Source organism: Barbus barbus (genome assembly GCF_936440315.1).
Source record: "Barbus barbus genome assembly, chromosome: 2".
Lineage (NCBI taxonomy): Eukaryota > Metazoa > Chordata > Actinopteri > Cypriniformes > Cyprinidae > Barbus > Barbus barbus.
The window spans coordinates 14066747-14081098 of NC_136730.1; the positions used below are offsets into that span (position 1 = coordinate 14066747).

At 36.1% G+C, this 14352-nt stretch overlaps 1 protein-coding gene across 4 annotated transcripts in view; it reads right to left on the reverse strand.

The window, feature by feature from the left end:
- Positions 1-14352, reverse strand: part of LOC306885916 (phosphatidylinositol-binding clathrin assembly protein-like) — a 65226-nt gene that overhangs the window by 37783 nt on the left and 13091 nt on the right. For all 4 annotated transcript variants that reach the window (XM_079442729.1, XM_079442728.1, XM_079442731.1 and 1 more), the window contains exon 2: positions 3209-3351. In XM_079442729.1, the coding sequence (XP_079298855.1) occupies positions 3209-3351 (143 nt within the window). The remainder of the gene's footprint in view (positions 1-3208; positions 3352-14352) is intronic.

Sequence of the window (14352 nt, forward strand, 5' to 3'; positions counted from 1 at the left end):
ATAGTTACAATAAGCTTTACATAAAAAGAAAACAAGTATTTGGTATGTCCTCATTTAGATACTGTAGCAAGGTGCTCATGTTGTAGCAATGCATTAAGCGGGCCACGTGCACATCTAGGTCACATCCTCACTGTATATATCATTAATGTGTATGTGTGTGTCATGTTCTTACCTACCCACTGTTTATCATTAGTGAACTACATGCTTGTGCCTGTATAGAAGTATCTTACCCTTTTTGTTGCACTTAAACCGTGCACACTTTCAAACTCAAACGTTGTATTGTACTAACAGCACATGGCTGCAAGTGTTTTTCATATCAGTTTCAAAATGTATAAATCATCTACAGAAACATCCAACAGGAGTTAAACATATTGTCTACCATTCCCCCATGATGGTGTAATACAAAAACTAATGAAATCAAATATCAAATTTTATATGTACACACACAGTACACACTAACATCACGGTTAAATGTGGCTCAAATCAGAAATTGGATCTGGATCTGATTTAAAGGCAGGGTAGGTGATTTGGTTCAAAAGCATTTTTTGTTCTGCTGGTTGAAAGTCTGTATATATCCCGATATCTATCAGTAAGTTAAGTGGTCTAAATTTATGTGTGTTTATATCAACCGTGGAAGGCGTAGGACCATAAAATGTTCATCCAATAAAAATGTTCGGTCCGAACATTACGATAGGCTGTCCTGTCTGCCTGTTAAATATGTATCTGCATACCTCTGCGCACCCTGTTTGCACAGACATGATCAGCATGTCATCAGCGCATTCCAGGGAGAATGAAAGGTGCATTAATTGTAATATTATGCGCTTTTGTACTGTAATGTTTTCTCATCGGTGAATGAGACATGAGGTAATCTGACAGAGTTTCATTCAATCATCCACCAACACCATCTTTCATCGTGTCGCAGGTTAGTCTCTGCTCTGACGAAGCGCATTCGTGTGTTTTGGGGGAGGTGTGGCTTTGCAAAGTGATTATGCAGGGACGGTGGGAATCTTGCTTTCTATTGCGGAAGCTCGCTATTGCTAGCCTTTCCGAAATTGCTTACCCCACCTTTAAATGTGCAAAAACACAATACTATTCAAAGGTTTGCCATCAGTAAAAAAAATTTGAAAGAAATAAATACTTCTAGTCAGCTAGGATGCATTAAAATGATAAGTGACAGTAGTGACAATGTTACAAAAAACTTCCATTATAAGTTAAGGCTAAACTTTTTATTCCTCAAAGAATCCTGAAAAAAATGCTCAAAGAACACAACAGCAACACTGATAATAATAATAAGAAATGTTTCTTGAGCAACAAATCAGCATATTAGAATGATTTCAGATTTCTAATGCCTGCAAAAAATGCCAACATGCTAATGAATTTCATTTTAAAATATATAAAAGTTACATACAAATAGAAACATACATACAAATTAGGGATGCACCAAAATGAAAAATCAGGGCCAAAACCAAAAATTCTGGATGCAAACCAAAACTGAAAATATTTCGTAATAATTATTCATAATTTTGTTAAATAATAAAAAGTAATTTTATAAAGACTTTTCAATTTAACAATTTTAATGACACAGAACGAAAAAATACAAGCCAATAAAATAACACTTTTTATTGAAAGTAACAATAAAATATGAATATTTAATATCAATGTATTATTTTTAATCAGTTCTATGCAACAGAATCAAACAACTCTTTTGCCTAATTATTCAAATAATGTATAGCCCTACAAAGCTATTATTATCAGAACATGTGATCAGAGCACAGCAGGGAGCAGATCAATGAACGAGAGGGTAGCGTCATTTTACCAGCTCTGCCATGTTACAGCACAGTAGCACTACTGCAAAAAGGAACAAGTATACTACAAAGAAATTTCCTGTCTGCGTGTTATTTTAGCGGACTTTGCTTTACCGGTGAGCATGAGTGGTACCAGAGGCAGAGATTGTACATGAGCAGAATGCCTATACATAGAGCGGAGTCACACCGCACAGTGACGGCGGCTAGAGGGAGAGTGAAAGCCGAAAATTCTATTTGCAGCTGATAGTTCAGTGCATCCCCAATACAATCAGAAAACAGTTAAACTATAATATTAAAGCCACAATACTACTGTTTTTCTGTATTTTTTATTCTACTGTATTTTAAAATAAAGTAGCCTTAGTGAGCAAAAGAGACTTTTTTCAAAAACATAAAAAAATGCACACTCCACACTTTTGAGTGATAGTGTAAAATATTAAAATATTTAAAATATTAATATTGACAGGTCTCAAAGGGTCGCTTGCTTTGAACTAAGAAAATGTAATTCTAATGTACACATGATGAACATGCCTGGATGAGGATTTATGCATGCAGCTGGACTTAGAAGTGCCAATCGCTCAGTCCTTTCATGTTGTTGTGGGTCACTTTGACTAATTTAATACTTTTTTTTTGACCACAGATTTGCTGCATCTTAACACCAGATTTACAGGACGGCAAAGTAAAATGCTTTTACTGTCTCACACAAGCTCGGCCACAAGCCTGAAGTGTGATTTGTCATGTAGGGTCAATTTGACCGAGCTTGATCTTCAATGGTAACAGCGCAGAAAGGTCTTGCTGATGAAGATACACTGCCCTCCAAAAGTTTGGAAACACCCCAGGCAAAGTGTGGTTTTGGACGATATCAGCATAAATCCTTATAATTTTTTGGTGCAAATACATTAAAGTAACTTCAATTATCATTGAAGACCAGCAATAAAACATAATAATGGCAATATATACATGTCAAAGACAGACATGCCCCTTTGCCAGCTGTGATGCCTGGTTACTGGTTTAAACTTGGTCCAGGTTTTTAAAAGATTTTTGGGTCAGCACAACTTAATACTGTAACTTCAACAATTGATTGCCAATTCAAAGTCAATGTTTGAATAAACTGACAGCTCGGATGCCCAGATTATGCAGAGCTGTAATAGCTGCTAATGGTGGATATTTTGATGAATCGAAAATGTAATTTTTTTCTATGTATAAACTGTTTATGTAATAAAATATGTTTTCGTAGTTTGTTGTCCCTTATCAGTGCAAAATTAATCACAAATTAAAAAGGAATCATGCCAATATTGTCCAAAACCCCACTTTTCTAGGGCGTTTCCAAACGTTTGGAGGGCAGTGTATGGGCCATATTAAAAGAAAAAAAAAATCGTATGAAGCACCAAGGCAGAATCTCTCACCTCATTTCCATACATCATTATGTGGTGTGTGGTGATGAGCGCTTTGAAGACCACAACCCAGCTGCTGTTGGTGGTTCTTTCAAACAGAGTGTCAGCCAGCTGGGGCACGTTCACATTCATCTCATTGGTGCAGTGGATCAAGTCTGAAAACACATGGGGCACATGTTAGAGCAACACGCATCACTGATTCAAATCTCAAATGGATCAAAGATCCCGCATAAGATGTAAACAGCATGGACACAAACATAGCAGGGCCCTTGCATTTCATGATCACATATTAAAAGTAACTGCAGCAGGTGCTAATGGAAGAAGATCTCCGTGTACTCAATATCCCTCTGCACACAACACAGAGAGTTAGACAGGCTTCTAACACAGTCGTTCTGTTACGCAACACTCACAGACAAGAGAAGATCCAAAGAGCGTCACGTCTTTAAATATGCAGCAGCATCCCAGTTTTGCTCTGTGTACTCGCATCCGAAAGCAGCATATCTTGAACGCCATCAGAGGCTCGAAAACTCTTGTTTCTGTTCTGTCCTGTTTGCATAATGAAGACATTCCTCCTACAGCCCATAGTGTTCTTTTTTTGTTCTTCAAAGGCAAATCTTTTTACCCCCCTTCCCTTGAGAGAAACATCTTTTCACACAGAGAGCAGGTAATGAGGGAGACGACTCCTCCGTATCTGTCGGATTTTGGCCCTGTGGGCCTGTCTGTTGTTCTAATAGGGAGTTCTAGTGGTAAGTAGTGCAGCTCCCAATTGGAGTCTGATGATGAATCACAAGGATCTGGCAAAAGAGACATTACACTATGGGCTATACATCTACAAAACACACTTACAGGATGCCAGTGAGGTACAAATGGCCTATAAATTGAGGATGTGTTGCACTACACTGTGCACATGAGGAAATCTATAACAATTTTCATAGAATTCTGTGAAACACAGAAGTGGAATTTAACATTTACTTCAGATGGCATCGACAGAGCAGTTATTGGTTCAGATGATTATTTTATCTGTTAAATAAATATTGATTTCCAGGGAATGCACAAACTAATAAAATGTATACCTTGAATTCAGTGCAAGTCACTTTGGATAACAGAGTATCTGCAGAATGTTTTAAAATCAAATTTAAGGTGCTTTAAGAGCTGCACAAATAAAATTAAAACCACATGTCCCAACAGAACAAAGCCATACTCTACAATCTCAAAATAAATCATGTATATCAAAGTAATTTAGTTAAACATGCTAGGGCACACATTCAACTGCAAAACAGGGTAACTTCAAGTTTAAAATACTCAAGACGTTTTATTCAATCTCTAAATGTGTACTAAAATTGGTTCACATAATAATGTGCCTGACACAGACCTGATGGTCATATCAGTGCATGGACATTACTTTTGTATTTTGCTTCACATAATAATATACCAATAACTATGAATTGGAGGTTGATCAACATTGGATTTTGCTCATATGGTAATATCATATTTAAATAAAAGCAAAAAATATATATTATTGTGCCGATAATGGTAAAATCTATACAATCAATGCAACTAATATTTTATACCTATGACAGCGCAACCCATCATAGCTTTTTGACGTATAATAATAATCTTCTCAGACTGGATTGTCATTCTGTTTTTCTGTAAAACCTCTTAAAGTTATAAGACTTGTTACATTTTTTTAAATATATTTAAAACTTCAACTGGCCTTAAATTACATAAAACTAAATTTAAGGCATTTTAATACTTTTAATGGACCTGTGGGAACAGTGCCAAATGCATTTGTAATTATTAATCGAGAGGATAGTTGGAGTCCTGTTGTTAATTTTTTTAATTAGCATTTCCAAGTTAGAAGGATACCTGTATAATTTACAGCATTGAAAGGATAGTTCAACCAAAAACCAACTCTCTCATTATTTACTCGCTCTAATATTGCTCCAAATCTGTATGACTTTTTTTCTTCTGTGGAACAGACTGATAAGATATTTTGAAGAATGTATGTGGAATAAACAATTGAAACTAGAGGTCAACCAATAGAGGACATTACCGATACTGATAGCTAGGCTGGACCACAATGGCCGATACCGATTGAGGTGCAGCTAATGTTTCCCTTGATTGCAAACATACTGCTGTCCTTTCTCCACTAATGCAGCATCTCGTCAACAAATTACTTAGTAATGATATGAAAACTTGCACTACAGTATACTGTGTAAACACGTTTCATTGTTGATGTTTTAAATCCGCGACTTAAGTGTCCCCCTCTGTGCAGCACGCAGTGTCACGTGTCAAAACAAACAGCACGTGCTGTCAGTGATTTCCGCCTCTAGAGGCTTCTCTTGTACTGTATAATGACAGCAAAGCATTCTCAGCCAGGGCTCGCGAAAATCACTAGCCGGACGTCCCGAAGCTAATGTGCTTTCTAGTCGGGCTACCAAAATGTATTACCACCCTGCCTAGGGTGACCACCTCGCAATAGATCTGTTGCAGGACAGTAGATGTGATTTTGCGGGACAATGCGGGATACGAGTGAGACCGATACATTTACTACTATTATGCCATTTAAATACTGATTTACATTACATCCATTGTCTTTTATGTTATGCCGATTTATGTTTCTGCCGGTGGATGTCCATTGCCCACACTCCAGGTTGCGCTTCTGGCAACATTAAATCCAGGAGAGAGTGTAAGTTTTGAGCAAGCACACGTAGGCCTGATCTCTGATTGAGAGAGAGAGTGCATCTGCTTTGTGTAAGTGTGAAGAGAATCCTGCGAGAGGATACATTTGTTGCGCTCTCGCATTACAGTAATGCGCTCTGGACACTTGTCATTAAAATAACGTCATAGAAACTGCCTCAAACGCACTATTAAAATAAGAAGAAAGTCGTGTCTGAAAGCTGCAATCATTTTTTTTTTTTAAATGAAACGAGAATATCGTGTTTTTCTGGTGCTCGAGCACTTGATGAGGTCCGCACATCCTATGTGTTTTATTTTATATATTATTTTGGTATTTCAATTTCTGGGATGAAAAAAAAAAAAAAAAATACAGAATACATAATTGAAATGCGGGACGCAGCTTAAGTCTTGTGGGACGCGGGACAAAGCTCACGATTTCGGGACTGTCCCACAAAATGCGGGACGGGTGGTCACCCTAACCCTGTCCAACGGGTTATCTTAAACACAGTTAGGGCTCCCGCGAGTCCTTAAAAACTCTTCAATTTAGTTGTATAAAATTTAAAGGGGTCATCTGATGCCCATTTTCCACAAGTTGATATGATTCTTTAGGGTCTTAATGAAAAGTCTATAACATACTTTAGTTAAAATTTCTCAATGGTAGTGTAAAACACACCTTTTTTTACCATGTCAAAATAAGCTCTGTTTTTAGCAAGCCATTCTAGTCCATGTTGCTTTAAATGCTAATGAGCTCTGCTCGCCCCGCCCCTCTCTTCCGTGGAGTGACGAGCAGTACGGTTTACTTTAGCTGCGAAATTGGCTAACTAGCCTGTTATTAGTAAAGGCAATTAGAAAAGATTCATAAAAAAACCCTTATTCTCACTTCTTCTGTAGATGAAGCTGGATCATGAATAATTCTTGCAAACATAGACGCATTTAGGCAGATCGGGGAGCGGCGCATTCCCTTCAAAACGACAAGTAATGTTAATCCTTTGCGTCTTCAGCAGCTCAGATGTCAGGAGTTAATGACGACTGTTATGTTCATTATTACATCCAACAACAAAATGCTTCAAATCGCTTAATCGGAGACATCTTATCTTCCCCTGCACTGGAGTCGACACAATGGCGGACTGATGATCGCTCACTCAGGGCGGGTCGAAGGTAAGACAGCCTTGTCAATCATTTATCATTCTTGTCAACTTCATTCTGACAGGAATCTCAGAACAGTTTGATTTGAGAAAGGGGATTTTAAAATAGGGATTTAAAAAAAAAAAAACCCTGGGTGGATTTTTATCATTATAGGATGGATGTGTACACACTTCCAACACACATTTATGTTCAAACAACTTGTAAAGTGAATTTTGCATCCGATGACCCCTTTAAGGGAATAAAAAGTTTTAAATACATTCAATGGTATAAGAAAAGTATTAATTATAATTTATAGAGGTCTTAAAGTTGGGGACGGAAAGACAAGAATCGCAATATGGCTGGATTAAAGGGATAGTTCACCCAAAAATTTAAATTCTGTCATTAATTACACACCCTCATGTCGTTCCAAACCCATAAAACCTTTGTTCATCTTCGGAACACAAATTATGATATTTTTGATGAACTCCACAAGCTTTCTGACCCTCCCATAGACAGCAAGGATATGATCACGATCAAGGTCCAGAAACGTAGTAAGGACATTGTTAAAATAATCCATGTGACATCAGTGGTTCAACCATAATATTTTGAAGCTACGAGAATACTTTTTGCCGTTACCAGCCATTACTAAAGTACCACCTCGTGGCAAAGAATGAATGTGCATTTCCAATAAGCCTTTCTGCTGTTTGATCAACTCATGTTTTTACACAGCAAACGCGCAGAATTGTAAATGTGAAAGAAGTTAATGTGCCTTCTAAAAATCTAAACAATTAAGGCAGTAATATTTATGCGTTTTAAATTAATAAAATAATTTATGTTTAATTCATTTAAAGGCTGAAATGCCATTTTATAAGATTTTTTTTTTTGTGAAATCCTGTATCTGAACTGTGAATCATCTGGTTTTATGGCTTAATATGTTACCATTAGGGGCTTTCGCACCGCGTAGTTCTAACTACCCAGCAGGATGGTTCCTAGAGAACCAATTTCTCCCTCGGGTCGTTTCCTGGTTGCATTCGCACCAGCAGCAGAAACCTTTTTTGTTTTCGTTGTGTGTTTTGGGTTTCGTGATAACAGAGATAGAATGTAAATGCACAATTTACGCGACTGAAAGCTAAGAGACAAAATCTCCTATGACAACTTGTCTTGCAGTGTTACATATCGAGGCGAAGAACACAACACTGCAGACAACAGGTAAATGCCGTTTTCGCTGTTTTCCATGTTCATGGAGTAAGTATTTTTACATGGCTTTTTAAAAATGCAGAGTAGCCGGTGTTTCGTAAACATTTGGCCAATCAGGGTACACTTACATCACTGGTAGCTCCTATAGAACAGTTTTAGACCCTACTCTGAAGAGCTAATTTAGTTCCTCCAAACGGAGTTCCTAGAACTAAAACCCTTCCTAGTTCCTGGGATGCGAACACGCCAAAAGCGGATACTTCCACCAATAGTTCTAGGAACTATGAAAGGTTCCTTTGGTGAGAAAGCCCCTATAGACATTGTCCAACCCCTCATTCAGTGTTCATTTGAACTGTACAGCTCTTAAAAAGGGTCATAAATTGCCTTAAATTGTTTTTAACAATTTCTGCAAATATCCTGTAAATAGTGAAATAGAATTCCTTGATATTTGTGTATTGAAAATATTTTTTGATTGGCAACTCCTACCTGATTTTCTATATAAAAAAGTGGTCTTTTTATTTGAACTAGTTAAATTGATTTTCAGGCTACCAAAATCTAAAGAGTATCTGCCCAAAAGGGTTACCAGGGATTAGCCTGAAGCCGCTCTAGCAACAAACACAATCCTGAAAAACTATTGGCATGAAATCTGCTATGCAGATAGCTGATAGTTCCAGCAATTAAACATCAGCAAACCCGATACATCAGTCGACCTTCAATTGAAAATGAAATAAAAGTCAGTGGAGTCCAAAACAAAACTGGACCCCATTGACTTTCAGTGAATGAATAAAATGACAGAGACAATCTGCAAAATATCTTATTTTGTGTTTCACAGAAGACAGGGTTTGGAATAAACACAAGGGTGAGTAAATATAATTTTTCATTCTTTGGTGAACTATCCATTTAATAGAGAAAAAAAATTATATACACAAACAAAATAAACAAATGAATCAAAGTCAAATTGGCAGCTTGTGAATCGAATCTGGAGACCTGTATCAATACCCAGCCCTAGTTGCTAGGGTGTTGTGGGTGGTTGCTAGGTGGTTACTAGGTTATTCTGGGTGGCTGCTTACTTGCCCAAGTACAAAGAGCCCAGCCCTAAGTCTATTGATATTCTGGTCTCTAGATATGGCTCAGGTCCCTCCTTATATTTATGTCTTTGGTATTACCCGCCACGGGAAAAAAATGCAAGTCTGATCATTTAGAAAAGTAATAGCACCCAGAGGCACATTTTGAGGTATCATTCATGCCCATAGCACAAACGAGTTATGTGCCAAAGTTTAGTACTTATAGTGAGCAATAGTAATAGTACTGCAAACAGCATTAATAAATGTGTGCAATCCTGAAGATTCAAGTCAACTCCACTGAGTTATTCAGCCTCTCTTCCCAAGATTAATGCATATTCACGCGCTGTGACTACTATTAAAAACATACGGCAGCCTTTTGGGGAATGAGTTACGAGATGGCTGCCTGTTCAACAGTGTTTTCACCCATCTCTCTCTCTCTAGAATGCATCATGGCTTTTCCTCTTTCTTGCTCGCTTTCTATGATGGTCAGGAGGACAGCCTGCGAGCTGATTGGCTCCTATGGGAGGGAGGGGGAGCGAAAGAGAAAGAGAGTGAATAACTCGTCTAAAGTGAGGATGTGCGCTGATTTAATCAGATAAAACCGAACACATTTGGTGGTATTGATTACAAAGTCCATTGTATTAAATGAAGAAAGACTGAGAGAGGCATAAATAACAGTGAAAATGAGCAAGAAACTCCCCATTCCTGCTGACAATTTAAAGCACAGATAATGTATGTGGTTGTACTCCTTTGGACCTGAGCTATGAGCAGAGCTGGGTAGTAACTGATTACATGTAATCTGGATTACGTAATCAGATTCCAAAAATGAAGTACTTGTAATTAGAGTAAATTACATTTTAAAATACTCGTAATCAGACTACAGTTACTTTTTTATGGATTACATGATTACATATTATTCACACAATTGCAATAAATTATTCATAAATGATTAATTCTCTTTTGCATTTTCCTTTCTAAAATAGCCTACCGAATATATACTTATTATATATGTATAAATAGTCCAGTCTTGCGGACATTCACACAAAGATCAGTCATTAGTCGGATGGCGAGAGCATTAAGACCACTGGATTTACAAAAATCATTTCAGGTTTAAGAAGGGTTTCAACATTGCATCAACTACTGATGAACACATTCATTTTTATTTGAATTATTACTCTGTAGGTTTTTTAACCATGTATTATTAATTATAACTAATTAAAATACACCTATTCGCGTTATTTCTTAGATACATGTAATGCAGGCATTCCAAAACCTTATTCACCAAATATATTTGCTTTAAGTACCCCTGAGATTTTAAAATAAATTTTAATAATTATCACATTTGCATGTTCACGGTTTCTTTGATGTTGATTAATGATCACATGGCATGCAGGTAAATAAAAATATTTCATCTTTTTTAGTAAGCGTTTTATTTAAAACAAAGACTATAGAAACACAAAGACTGTTCACTCCTATACTTATGAATGGGAGAAACTGCAACACGCAATATGGAGGAATAGTCCCACCTTCTAAATGAAAGAGCCAAATTTCCCATAGAAACCGTACTAGACTAACCAATGCATATGTACAGTATAAGCAGGTTATGATTCTGCATGCGGATTGCCTGGTCTAGCCTGAAAAATAAGCTTTTTAAACGCTATTTGAGCATAAGAAACAACATTCATGGGGCAATAAATATCAGATTTTTGTTGCTGATTTGACAATGTGAGTTCAGCGAGCAGTTTTTGAGATTTCAGGATTCCCCTGTTCATTAAGATTGTATTGTATGAGCTGACTGGAGGCGTTGCAAATATGGCCGCCAAGTGAAGAGACTTTCCTCAAAAGGGAGTTCAAATAAAAAAAAATTTAAAAATTAAATAAAAAAGGGGAGTTTGTTTTAAAATGATTTATTTTAATTACATTTTTTATGATTTAATTAATTTTCAGCTTTTCATTAAAAACTCACAACCCCCCTGCAGTTCCTTTACGAACCCTAGTTTGGGAAACTGTAATATAATGTTTAATGCACTTCATGTTGTAAATTACAATTAATGGAACAAGTTTTCTTACTCTTTGCATTTTTTACATCATTATGGTACAAGATAATGCTATTTAAATCAATGTGATAAACGAGTTAAATCAAAAGTAATCTGATTATATTACCTAAAATCTGTAATTTAACAGATTACGTTACTGACTACTAGTGTTGTCAAAAATATCGATATTTCGATAAATATCGATACTGAAATATCTGAACGGTACCAATATAAATTTCCCGAAGTATCGATACACCGATACTAGCCGAGCTGTCACTTTCACTTCTCTCCAAAGGCGCGTGGACAAGCACTACACGTGACCGCACTCGTCTCCTTCGCTCTGGTTAAACAGCAAAAGTGAAGTGAATAGAAAGATGACTGCTCTGGTTGTAAAAGAACACAGCAGGAGCGCTATCTGTAGGGATCTATGATCTCCGCGATGCAGAGAACGCGCACGGAATCCAGTCATAAAAACGGAATTTACAGTTTAACGCGGAATGTCACGGAATTTGTCAAAGTTTGGATGAATTAATCAAAAGTAGGTCATTACACAAATCAAATCGCGTTGTGGACTAGTATCTGTAAATATTATGCTGCAAAAGTCGATTTAAATATGAATCCTGCATGTTCTGCGCATCTCTGTGTGAATGTGCTGCACCTGCGGTTGTGTTTACTAATGTGGCGCTCGCGGTGATTTCAGCGTCTGCCGTCTCAATGAGGATATAAATACATCAACAATATCCCCAGAACTGATCTGAAGGGCACTTTACGAGCATTACCATTTAATTTGAGTAAAACTAGCGTCATATCATACACACACAGAACTTTAAAAGTATTCACGGCAACCCGTCAAAATAAAAGTTCGGTTTAGCCTAGGGGTGTGCGATATGACGATTTTTGATCGTGGACGATAAAAATGTCTCCACGATCTGCTTTTGAAGAAAAATCGTAGTATCGTGCTACAGCACACATTATGTCAAATACAGTTCTGGTTTCCGTCTCTATATACTGTACAACACGACATACAGCAGTAGAGTTACTCTGACACGACACTGCACTTATTCGCGATCGCAAAAGTACATTATTTGCACACAAGCCTTGCTGGTTAAATGTTTAATTCGCGCTCTGGTCTGACGTGCGCTTTTTCTGAGCGCATACACCTGAAGCACGCGCACTAAAACGCCTGTCTAACAGCGCGAGCGCCTGATTACTCAACTAAGTTATATTTTGCGCTAATACTGTCAAAACACACAAGGTTTACATACAGACTGAGTTGGTTATCTCTAAAATAAAAGTAAATAGTTAAGAGAGAAACGGATGCGTGCCTGTATATTAGATGCGTGCAGCTCTTAAAGGGACAGGACACTAAACATGCTGTCGACTGTCATTAAAGGGATAGTTCACCCTAAAATTTTATTTCTGTCATTATTTACTCTCTCACATGTTGTCCCAAACCTCTATTAATTTCTTGTGCTGAACCCAAAATAAGGTATTTTGAAGAATGAGGGTAACCAAACAGTTGCTGGTCTACATTGACTTTGATAGCAAGAAAGAAAAATCCCATGGAAATCACTGAGGACCAGCAACTGTTTGGTTTTCCACCTTCTTCAAAATAGCATTTATGTTCAGCAGAAGAAAGCAACTCATTCAGGTTTAAAACAACTTTTGAGTAAATGATGGTATAAAAATAACACATTATGACAGAATTGACAGACAGATGACAGAATATTTATTTTTGGGGGAAATATTCATTTAACGTTAACAAAACAACAAAACACAAAGAGAAAAATCACTCACTATTCTTGACTGAAAAACTAATACAGTTGCTTTAGGAATCAGTCTATGTAGTGTTTTATTTTTATATTTGTTCATTCAATTTCATTGAATGCTCCTGCTAAATACACCTATTGTACCTGAAAATAAAGCACTTTTTTATTATTTGTATATTGTGTGTATTTGTAATGTGTATCTTTGTTCTTATTTTTTAATAAGAAAGATAAAATAATGAAAAAGATTTTTTATCTTCACCCACTTTGGCCTAAATATCTGCCATGCGTCTTTGTCTTTCTAGTTTGGCTGTAATGCTCAGACAACTTGTAAAACCAAAATAGTAAAACTAACATGACAAAGAACCGTGATAAAATCGTGAATCGTGATATGATATTTTTCCCATATCGCCCACCCCTAGTTTAGCCTATTCAAGACTGTGTGCCAGAAATAGGCTATATTACTATTATTTAGTAGAATGTACATAATACTACTACTGTTAATTTTTTTTTAAAGAAATAATCACAAAATATTTTTATTTTAATAGTAAATCCCCTTCATTTGCCAAAAATGTAAATGTTTAATTTTCATTAATTCAAATATAAATAAATTAAAATTGTTTTATGCCTTCATCTGATATCCAGTAAAATTTAAATACACACAGAATTTCTGAGGGGGAAAACACATTTCATAAGGCTACTGTAAGAATAAATAAAAATTGTTTGTATGCATTCAAATAATAGACATGCTAAAACACAGAATTTGGTAACAATAAAACATAAGGTGAGAAAAAAATAAAACATTTCATACGGCCCTAAACGTGTCATTTTTGTTACACTTTTAATAAATTAAATGTTAAATTGTATAATTTTCATGATTTTAATGAATTAGACGTGCTTTTAGATTAATAGCATTTAATTTGACCATTAAAAAAAAAAGAGTCCAGAAAAATTAAAACGGAAAAAAACGGAATCCAGAAAAATTAAAACGGAAAAAATTGAATGTAGAAAAAAATAAAACAGAATTTGGGGAAAAATAAAACGGATTTCATAGGGCCCTATATCTGGAAATATTTTGGTTATGAAGCAAATGAGAATATCAACAAATAGAACTTTGGATTTTAATTAGTACATGTATTAGTAAACGTTAGTTTCAATTAACATTTAACTAAGATTAATAAAAGATTAATAAATAAATCAACAAATGCAGTACCTCAAGACATTTTTTTGTTCATGTAAAATATACCGCATGTTCTCGACTTGTTACATTTATCTTTAAATTAAAAAAATTA